Genomic DNA, 11,444 nt, shown 5'->3' with positions numbered 1-11,444 from the left:
CTCTCTCGCTCTCTCTCGCTCTCTCTCGCTCTCTCTCTCTCTCTCTCTCTCTCTCTCTCTCTCTCTCTCTCTCTCAGAAAGTTACTTAATTTCTCGGACCCTCAGCTTTCTTTACTATAAAAAATGGAGATCATAATGCCCATGATAACCACCTAACCGAATTGTTGTGAGGCCCAGCTATGAGAGAATATATGGAAAGCACTTTCTACAAACACCAGTAATTATTATTGTTGAGAAGTAGCATGTCAACAGAATGGGCAGATGGTAGGTCTTAGAATAGGGAAGACTGGGATTCAAGTCCCAGTTCTCATACATATATACCATCTATTTGATCAGGATCCCCACGCAATCACTTAAGATGGAAAGTTCTGGCTGCTTGCTGAGATCTGTGCTGGTAAACAGAATTTGCAAACCAAGAGTTCCCCATAGGGCCCCCCCCAATATTTATTATTAGTTTTTATTATTTATTTTTATAAATATTTATATATAAATATATATGTAATAATATATATAAATATATATATAATATATATGAACATATATATAATATATAAATATATATTATATATGAACATATATATAATATATATAAATATATCTAAACTTATATATAAATAAGTAAATAATATTTATTATAATATAAGCATTCTGGACGAGAGAACAAAAATGGAACTAATATGGGACTGGGGAAAATCTATTGCTCCCACTGGTTTGGCTATGCCTTGAGGTGTTATGGACACCCTTCTTCTTTGGCATTCCTTCTCTAGCAGGTGACTCATATAACTCTCTTGCCCCTTTTCCTTCTTCCTTTACCACCACTCATGTTGCTCCTATTTTGATAGAAGGACCTACAAAAAGCTCTTGGGCCCCTGGCTTCCCTTTGAGCCTTCGGCCCACCTTTTTCACTATCAACGTTCTTTCTTCTGGCACCATGACAAAGAGTCACATTGAAGTACACATTGTACAGTAACTTCTCATACAAGATGACAGGATGTGATGGGCAGATCAATAGAGCAATGCTGTGATGCTTCCAAAATGCATCACAGACTGCCAATATTGGAAACTGTAAAGATTAAAATTATATACAAGAACTAAGGGTTGTATTTTATACATTTTTATTAATAATAAACTAATAAAAAAGCTAACTAAAAGGGTACTGACGCAGCCCACTTGCGAGAGCAAAAGAGGAAAAATGAGGCAAAGCCTCAGAACTTATACAAAACGTGACCGCACAAACGTAGACAAAAGGAAAAGCATTCTAGGTAATACAGAAAGGAATTTTGGGTAATATAGTTTTAGGGATTCAAGATACTCCTAACTATACAAAACTCTAAAGCTACACATGTTTGGGAGAGAGAGTCACCTACTGTACTACATATATTGGTTACTTTTTCAGGGTGGTTCTAGTTTTTACTTTATAAAACCTTCAAAATGGAATTCAAAGAGAACTCCAATTGTATGCCATCTGCAAGACTGGTGCCCAGCTGAGTACCTCCACAAACTTTTAGAAAACATACAACTTGCCCAGTCGTCACAGTTACTGAATCTTCAATGAATTACACATAAGTCCATTACAACGATCTCCTAGGTTTCCCACCAACCCATCCAATCAAACTAGCACGTGGCCATCAACTTTATGCTCTAATGCACTGCTTTCATGATATCCCTGCTATGCTTAAAAAGCTTTGGTGCTTCCCCATTACCTACAATATAAAGGAAAGACTTCTTCTGAACCCAGGATTTGAGAGCCTCTTCTACAATCTTCTCTCCTGTAGCTTTCTGTCCTCCAAATAATCCCCTAAGTCCTTTGCTGAAACTACACTGGTCAATGGTGTGAGGCATTACAGTAGAATGGACAGAGCACTGGATTTGGAATCCAAAGACCAGGGATTCATGGGTCTTGGTTCTGCCACTGGGTGACCTTTGAAAACTCATTTCTACTCACTGCCCCAGTATCATCATCCATACAATGAAGCGATTTGACTAGATGTATTAGAAAGAAGAGAAAATGGAGGCAAGGGACCAATTAGAAGATTATTGTCCCTTTGATGCAGCAATACCACTACGAGATCTGTAAACCAAAGAAATTTTTGAAAAGGGAAAGGACCCATAGGCACAAAACTATTTCTAGCAACTCTTTTTGTGGTGGCAAAGAACTGGAAATGGAGGGGAGGCCCATCAAATGGGAGAATGGCTGAGCAAGTTATGATATATGATGGTGATGGGATACTATTGTACTATAAGAAATGATGAGTGGGATGCTCTCAGAAAAACCTGTGAAAACATATATGAACTGATGCAAGTGAAGTGAGGAGAACCAGGAGGACATGGTACACGAGGGCAGCAACATTATACGTCGATCCATCGTGAATGACTTAGCTATTCTGATCAATACGATGATCCAAGATAAATCCAAACTTATGATGAAAAAAAACTCCAGAGGAAAAAAACTGGTGAGTCTGAATGCAACGGATGGGGCAGGGGTGTGAGGAAGAGAATTTAGAACTCAAATTAAAAAAAAATGAATGTTAGAATAAATTTTTTTTAAAAGAAGGCAGAGGTTATTACGGTAGTCCAGGAAAGGAAGGATGAGTGTTTCAACTAGGACAGAGGCTATGGGAGTTGAGAGAAGGGCACAAATGACAGAGATGTTATGAAAGTAGAACTAAGTAGAATTAGCAAGTGAATGGCTTTGGGAGTTGAAGGAGAGGGAATAGTTGACAATTCCAGTGTTGTGAATACAGGCAACTGGAAGGATGGCGACTTCATCAACAGAAATGCCAAAGTTAGGGGGCAACTGGGTAGCTCAGTGGATTGAGAGTCAGGCCTAGAGACGGGAGGTCCTAGGTTCAAATCCGGCCTCAGACACTTCCCAGCTGTGTGACCCTGGGCAAGTCACTTGACCCCCATTGCCCACCCTCACCACTCTTCCGCCTTTGAGCCAATACACAGTATTGACTCCAAGACGGAAGGTGAGGGTTAAAAAAAAAAGAAATGCCAAAATTAGGAAAAGAGTTAGGAGAAGAGGATGATGATCATTTACATTTTAGACATGTTGAGTTTGCGATGCCTCTGATATTCAGGTGATATATACATAGACATTTGGTGAATGAAAATTTCAACATTCCATGAGATCTCCTGTGACATATAATGATATCACCAAAGGAAAAAATGGATCCAGAGAGACATTAAAGAGGGTCTAAGAAACAGTCAGAGCCTTCAGGAATGTAGCTGGTAGGAGGAGGAAGAGCCAGTCGAGAATACTAAGGAGGACTGGACAGAAAGATAAAAGAACAAAGAGCGTGACAGAGACTAAGTGGGGGGAAAAAAGATATCCAGAAGGGAGGGATGGTCAAGAGCATGAGAAACTGCAGAGAGATCAAATAGGATAAGGAATGAGACAAGGCCGCTGGATTTAACAGTAAAGAATTTGCTTATAACCTAGGAAGAATCACTTTCTAGGAGGGGTGGAGCTGAAGCTAGACTGCAAAGAACTGAGAAGAGAGTGGGAGATGAGGAAACACAGGAAATGAACGTAAACCCTTTCCAGTGAAACATCTTTATCTGATTTAGACTACAGGAAACTATCAGATAAATCAAATCCAAATCAGAGGGAGCGAGTGTGTATGTTTTGCTTAAGTATATATTTTCTTCATAGTTCTTTGTTAGGAATTATTGTGAGGTATAAAAAAGTTGTTCCTCTTTCCTTCTTTGTTTTTGAAGACGACCAGTGACATTTTGACTCGTGTATAAATTGGATTTAAGTGAGGCAGAAGGGCACAGTGGCCAGCCTCACTCTCTTCCAGAGTCATCCATTCCGGTGGCAAGCCAAAAGTCAGGACAACTGGCTATGGCCCAGGATGGAGAGGATGGTCTTGGCGTCTTCCACATTTGACCAAGTTCTAAGCACTCCACAGTGCCTGATCGAGCCACCTTTGTGGTAGTTAGAACAAACTGTCCTGGTCTGCCCATTCCACTGAGAGAAGTCTTCACGTGCTTAGGGTAGATGCTCCCCCTCACTCACTGACGGGTTGGTTGGAGGCCTGTTGGCTACCTTCCACCTGGTGTAGTCCATCTAATAAGAAGCTTTTGCTAGGGTATGGCTGCTGGGCATGCTATAGGTTCTCGGAGCTACAGATGAGAGTTGGGTTAAAGGTAGACACCAAAGGTAGATGAGCAACCCTGAAAAGGGCTTGGCAAGCCCTCCCACCAAAGGCTCTAGTCTTCTCTGAGCACCTCATAAACTGCTAAAAGAAGATTATGTTAGGTCACCACTAAAGAGGGGGCTTGTTGGGGAAACAAATTTATATAAAGGCAGTGGGGTACAGTGGAAAAACCACAGGATTTGGAGTCAGAGAACCTGAGTTCAAATCCTGTCTCTGCTTCTTACTGTCTGTGAGACCTTGGACAAGCCATTTTACCTCTCTGGGCCTCACTTTCCCTACCTGTAAAATGAGAGGATTTGACTAGAGGATATCTTCCTAAGGTCCCATCTGTTCCCAGCTTTATGATCCTCATCTCCTTCTTCTGAACATATTTTCTGACTTTTTCCCACACTGTTCTTTCTGTCCCCTAACTTTTAACTTCTCAAAATATAGCTTTTCCTTCAAGGTTGTGTTCAAATGTTACTTCTTTCTGACCAATTTCTTTCTTCCACTTCCTGGAACTTCTTCTACTTAGTTACAGCTGAATTATAAGCTGCTTTATTTTTATTTTTTTTTAATTAAAAAAATTTTTAACCCCTTACCTTCTGTCTTTGAGTTAATACTGTGTATTGGCTCCAAGGCAGAAGAGTGGTAAGGGCTAGGCAATGGGGGTCAAGTGACTTGCCCAGGGTCACACAGCTGGGAAGTGTCTGAGGCCAGATTTGAACCTAGGACCTCCCATCTCTAGGCCTGGCTCTCAAGCCACTGAGCTACCCAGCTGCCCCCTAAGCTGCTTTTTAACAACTCTTGTACTGTTACTTAAGTTGTCATGTATACATTCTTTGTCTATGTACAGATTAGCTCAGGCACAAAGCTTCATGTCATCCATTTACCCTCACACAGGTTAAAAAGGACAAATATATTATATTATACATTATATTAACATATAGCAAGGCAATTGGCCTTGAAGTCAGGGAAACATCGGTTCAAGTCCTGCCTCTGACACATATTTGCTGAATGAGCCTAGCTAACTAAGTTCGCCTCCTCAGAGCTTCAAGTTGAAGCTGTTGTACTTGTTTCTTTTGTTTTAAACCCTTACCTTCCATCTTGGAGTCAATACTGTGTATTGGCTCCAAGGCAGAAGAGTGGTAAGGGCTAGGCAATGGGGGTCAAGTGACTTGCCCAGGGTCACACAGCTGGGAAGTGTCTGAGACCAAATTGGAACCCAGGACCTCCCGTCTCTAAGCCTGGCTCTCAATCCACTGTGCTACCCAGCTTCCCCCTGTACTTGACTTTTTCAGGAGACCAGTTCAATCAGTGGCTTTAGCAATGCTGACCAGCCTTTTTTTTCTCCTCACAGAGGACTATTTCAGTGACTACTGTTGGCATGGAGGGGACTCTGGTTTTTCAAAGGCTCTGCTGGCAGAGCCCGAGATCTGATAGCGGGTCAAAAGACTTTGACTCTGGCCTCATCAACTGGCCAAATTGCTTTCCAAGGACCAACCTGGCTTAGTATGAGGAGGCTGGCCATTTGATGATGAATTCTTCAGCCATGTCAACCCATGCAGCAAAGGGAAATCTCAAGCAGCCTTCAGGTTTGCGTGGCCAGCTTCTGCTTTAGCAAGGTGTTGGCAGAGAGGCGGGAAAGGGGGCAGTGATGCTAAGAATCACCCAGTTTTTACTCGAACTGTTGTTACTCTAAATGTGAGTGTTCCCAGTGAGGAACTGAATGATGTTATTCTTTGCATTCTTTGTAGAAATGAAACCAGAAGAAAAAAAGGAAATTGCAGCTAAATGGGAAAAAGGCTCCAGTTCTTCTTAGAAAGGTAAAGGATGTGCCAGAGTGAGGTTTCTCCTACATCCAAAGGCAGTAAGAAATACCACTTTGTGGAATATTTGATTATCTCATATTGCAGGGCACATGACAAGTATGTGCAACGAGACTGTGCGTGAAAAAAATGCCATTTCGGCACCACCATATGATACAAAAAAAAAAAAAAACAAACCTAAGAGCATCTCAATAGGATCTTCCAAATTAGGTCGCCATATAGACTTCACATAGTGACTTCAGTGCAAAGATGGGCTTAGGTGAAGGGAGAGCAAATATCTGATAGAACATGAGGTTCAGAAGGATTAAGAGAGGCCAAAGACTTATAGGCTACCCAGAAAACACCCCCCCATGACATGTATACTTCCTTTAAGGAAAGAATTTGGAGGTGTTAGACATGGTGAGATGTCCTCACTAAAGGGGTTTGCTCTCCTTATGAAGTATCCCAGCACAAAATTCAAGACAAAGAGGGATCCCCATCATAGATGATGAGTTCCTCCAGATGCTCCTGTTTTAGCATGACATTGTGCTGATAGGTGTCAAGCCAGTCAAAGAAGTCTGTAGACTTTCCTAAATGAGATTAATAATCACTCAGAAGAACTAGGCCCAACTATTCATACGTGAAAAATCAAGTGGATGAAGAATATCTATTGCCCAGACTTTGATGTCCAGTTGGATAGACAACTTATTGAATTCATCCATCAGTCTATCTATCTTGGACAGTAGGAAGATTGGGCTGGTTTGCCTTTAGTAAAGTCCAAGTAAGTTCTCTAAGTGATCCTGAACTTCTCCTTGAAAGAAACGTCCTTTTCAAGACCAGTATTCTTTTGTGACATTTTATAGCTGTAAGTCATGGAGTAGTATAGTCTCCAAGGAAATAAAGTTGTAGATGACCCAAAAGGTGAGATGAACGGTGGGAGTGAGTAGGCTCTATGACATTTTTCAAAAGGAAATCTGAAGAAGTCATAAATGGATGCTAGCCAAGAAAAATATGATTGAAAAAAAGAAGGCGGGTGAGTCACTTGGTTAGAACTAGGGATAATGATATCACCTAATCTCTCTGGAACCTCAAGTCCTTCCTCTAGAAAATGAAAAGTTTGGACTAGATAGTCTCTAAGTTTCCTTTCAGCTTCAGAGCTAGGATCTTATGGTGGACTTTAGAGGCTCTAGAGGCATTTGCAATGTCTTTAAAATTCTAAATTAGTGGCTCCCAAACTTTTTTGGCCTCCCGCCCCCTTTCCAGAAAAAAAATATTACTTAACCCCCTGGAAATTAATTTTTTTTAAAATTTAAATAGCAATTAATAGGAAAGATAAATGCACCTGTGGCCTTCACTACTTCACTGGATCGCTGCAGCATCCACCAGGGGGCGATGGCGCCCACTTTGGGAATCACTGTGCTAAATGATCACCTCAAACATATAATTAAGGCTTTATTTCTTTAATTAAGCAATGGACAAGGTGAATATATGAAGCTTCCTCCTCTACTATTTGATCTTTTTATATGAAACAAATCTAAAATACCCGACGATATACGTTTGGTCTCAAATTAATATTGATTTGGTGGAATTCAACCTAAAAAAACTGAAAACTCACTATAATCCTACTCATGGAGTCAGTTTAAGTAGAAGAGAATTCGGTATAAATTATATTCATCTTGGATGGCATTCAAATAAGCAAAGCTCCTATGATAACCCAAACAGTTTTGTTACAAGGCAATCTGACCTAGGAGGTGGCCTCATGGCATAAACTCTTAAGGACAGCATCACCAAAAGGTCTGAAGTACTTACTTCCATTAACCCCAAATCTTTTTTGTAATGGTTACCAGTTGAAGGAGATAAGTCACAGAATGGTATCCACAATCATATGGTTGAACTCATTTAGGACTTACACACACGCACACACACAGATGGAAATGACACCCAAACCATGATGATAATATCGAGAAGGATAATACATACGGATGGAAGATCCATGTTCAAATCGGAAAAAGAGATGTTTTCCATTGGTTCTTCATCAGGAAACACAAACTGGTCCGAAGATAAATGCACATAATGACCGTCTTCTCTAAAATCATGAAAGAAACGAGAAAAAATATAGTAAATAATTTGCAAATGCTTTAAGAAAAAAATAGGATCAATAAGATTATTATAATCAGATTCTTTAGGTACATTTGACTGTTGGCGTTAACTAACAACACCTTCATAGAGATGAAAGATTCAACCATCATTCTTTCATGCTCCAAAGCGTGAAAATAAGGGCTCCTGCTTGGAGATCTCTCTTAGTTATGCTCAGAATGACACACGCCAGAGGAGGGGACTCGGGATGGGGAAAGCAAGGCAAAGAAAAGGCCACTAGACTACTAGTATGGTATAACTATTTTGGTCACTGATTGCAATTTTGTTTAGGGAATGTGAGGGGAAATATTTACATACTGTTTTATACCAATATACCACGTTGGTTATAAAGAGAAAAAATGTAAGCATGTTTGGCCCGAAACATACTGGAAAGGATCACCTCTATGATGGATACCATTGATGGGTGGTGCTTCTTGCAGACCTCTAATGAAGAAGAACTCGTTACCTCTCGAGGCAGCCCACTTTACTTTTACACCGTGCTGATGGTTGGGAATTTTTTTCCTATGTCAACCTGAAAACAACCTTTTTGGTTCTGCCCTCTGAGACCCAGCAGAACAAGGCTAACCTGTCTTCCACCTGACAGCCCTTTAAATACTTGAACATGTCTCCTTTCTGTCTTCGCTTCTCTAGGCTAAATACTCCCAGTTCCTTCGACTATCCTTGGATGCCACGGCTTCTAGACCTATCACAATCCTAGCCACCTTCCTCTGGATACATTCTAGTTTTTATCAATGCCATTCCTCAAACATGGTGCTAAAAATTGGACATGATACTTCAAATGGGCTTCGATCTGGGCAGAGCACAATGGGATTATCACTTCCCTCAACATCCCTCAATTGGGGCACTGGACCTCTTTTAATACAGTTTATTTTTTTAAGTTTTTTTTTAAACCCTTAACTTCTGTGTATTGACTCCTAGGTGGAGGAGTGGTAAGGGTGGGCAATGGGGGTCAAGTGACTTGCCCAGGGTCACACAGCTGGGAAGTGTCTGAGGCCGGATTTGAACCCAGGACTTCCCGTCTCTAGGCTTGACTCTCAATCCACTGAGCTACCCAGCTGCCCCTCTTTTAATACAGTTTAAAACCATATTACTTTACTGCCTGCCATGCCACACTCATGTTAACCTTGCAGCCAAACGAAAGCCAGTTTTTTCCCAGTAATTTTTGTTTTCTGGTTTTCCCTCCCCCCCATCTCTCTTGTATTTGTGAAATTGATTTTTTGGACCCAAGTAAGGTGGCATATAAAGCCCTCCGCAAAGCTTAAAGCAACAGATAAATTCCAGTTGCAATTATAATAGTTCTTTTTACCACAGAAGTGAAAGACTTTACATTTGTCTCTGTAAAACGTCATCTTCTCTGGGTAATCTTATCATTTTAACCTCAAGCGATCTTTCTGAACCCGTACTATGTTATTCAATAGATTAGCTGTCCTTCTTGGCTTCATATCACTTGCACAGTTGATAAGCACGCCATGTATGCTTTCGTCCAAAACTCTGAGAAAAATATTAAGCATTATAGGACTAAGCAGAGATCCCTGAGGTACTCCGTGGGAGGCTTCCCTCCAAGCTGACCTCGACCCACTATATTTTAGGTTGGATCATTTAACCAGTTCCAGATGCACCTAATTCTATCTACTATCGTTTAGCTCATATGGCTCCGCCTTCTCAATGGAGATAGAGATTGAGAAACTTTGTTGAATGCTTTCTTGACAACATAGCCATCTTCCTCAGAGCTACAATCTTTAATTTCTATTAAGATATAGTTTACTGGGGGGCAGCTGGGTAGCTCAGTGGAGTGAGAGTCAGGCCTAGAGACAGGAGGTCCTGGGTTCAAATCCAGCCTCAGCCACTTCCCAGCTGTGTGACCCTGGGCAAGTCACTTGACCCCCGTTGCCCACCCTTACCACTCTTCCACCTATGAGACAATACACAGAAGTACAAGGGTTTAAAAAAAAAGATATAGTTTACTGGGGGCAGCTGGGTAGATAAAGAGTCAGGCCTAGAGATGGGGGGTCTTGTGTTCAAATCTGGCCTCAGACACTTCCCAGCTGTGTGACCCTGGGCAAGTCACTTGACCCCCATTGCCTAGCCTCTACTGCTCTTCTGTCTTGGAACCAATACATATTATTGATTCTAAAAGAGAAGGTAAGGGTTTGAATAGAAAGAGTTAGCTTACCTAAAGTCTCTTGGAGAAAACTGCATTTGTGGCGAAGTAGGACTTCCTGGTAAGGCATTTCGTGTTGGCGATTTCCACTTTTCCTGTAAACAGTTAAATGTTAAAAAAAAAAAGAAGAAGAAAAAGAAGAAATGTGTTACCAGGTATGTATGGAGGATGTTGACGCTAGAAGCAGCACAACCATTAGGGAAGTGAGGGGTCGGTTCTTGAGATATATGGAAGATGAGAAGATATGAAACATCTGGACAAAATCGCAACCTATTATTTATTACCCAAAAAAGGCAACTGAGAAAATATCAATAACTACTCATCTTTCTATTCTAACTGCTTGCCTTTTTCTACCCCTAAAAATACACTTATTTTCTCAACTCACCAAGTATATCCCAGGATGAGAAGTCAAAATAGAGTCTCTAAGCATTGATTCTGTACCTACTGTGTATGTGCCAGGCACTGTGTGTGCTGGAGAAGGAAAATCAGGCATCAGCAAATTTCATTCTACAGCAGTTCTCCTATTTACAGTCACATAATGGACTGAAAGGCACAGCAAACCAAAGATCCCACTGGTTCTTGTTGGTTGACTCTGACAAAATATTTGATTTGGTAGAGCGAGACACTGTCTCTGACAAGATGTCTCCCGCGCTTATGTTCAAATTATATGCCGGGATCTTAGAAAAAAAACCACGATAAAAATCACTTTGTTCAATGGCCCTTTGATTATCAACGGGCTTCTGATGATCAGTATCAAGTGAGAACAAAATGGCGAGTATGTTAGTCAAAGGTTCCCCACTGGCGTAGAGGATAGCCAGCACAGGGTCCAAAATGGCAGAAGAATGCCCTGTGGGTGCACATGGGAACCATCAGACACTCCTATTTTTAAGTGAGCCTTCTAAATGAGAGCCATAATCGCTTGCCGAAGCTTCACTTAACTCTTCACACAGGAAAAACCCAGAAAACGAGGAAGAATACCAAGAGGACAGATGAGGATATGCACTTGGATGGAGAGCCCATAAAGCTGGTCTGTCGATAAATATATTTTGGACAAACTCTGAAGATGGATAATGAACTAAGACTAGAAATAAACAGGAGGAAGAAAGCAGGGTGAGTGGCACTTAAGAAATTGTGCCAGAGGGGGCAGCTGGGTAGCTCAGTGGATGGAGAGCC

At 41.1% G+C, this 11,444-nt stretch overlaps 1 protein-coding gene across 1 annotated transcript in view; it reads right to left on the bottom strand.

Annotated features, from left to right (window-relative positions):
* Nucleotides 1-11,444, bottom strand: part of ZNF711 (zinc finger protein 711) — a 107,206-nt gene that overhangs the window by 60,737 nt on the left and 35,025 nt on the right. Inside the window, exons 10-11 of the mRNA XM_044682812.1 lie at nt 10,284-10,366; nt 7,934-8,039 (exon numbers count right to left, since the gene is read on the bottom strand). Of these exons, the coding sequence (XP_044538747.1) occupies nt 7,934-8,039; nt 10,284-10,366 (189 nt within the window). The remainder of the gene's footprint in view (nt 1-7,933; nt 8,040-10,283; nt 10,367-11,444) is intronic.

The sequence above is a fragment of the Gracilinanus agilis genome, chromosome X, assembly GCF_016433145.1.
Source record: "Gracilinanus agilis isolate LMUSP501 chromosome X, AgileGrace, whole genome shotgun sequence".
Taxonomy (NCBI): Eukaryota; Metazoa; Chordata; class Mammalia; order Didelphimorphia; family Didelphidae; genus Gracilinanus; species Gracilinanus agilis.
The sequence above is the reverse complement of the archived record's forward strand: the minus strand, read 5'-3'. Positions and strand labels throughout refer to the sequence as shown.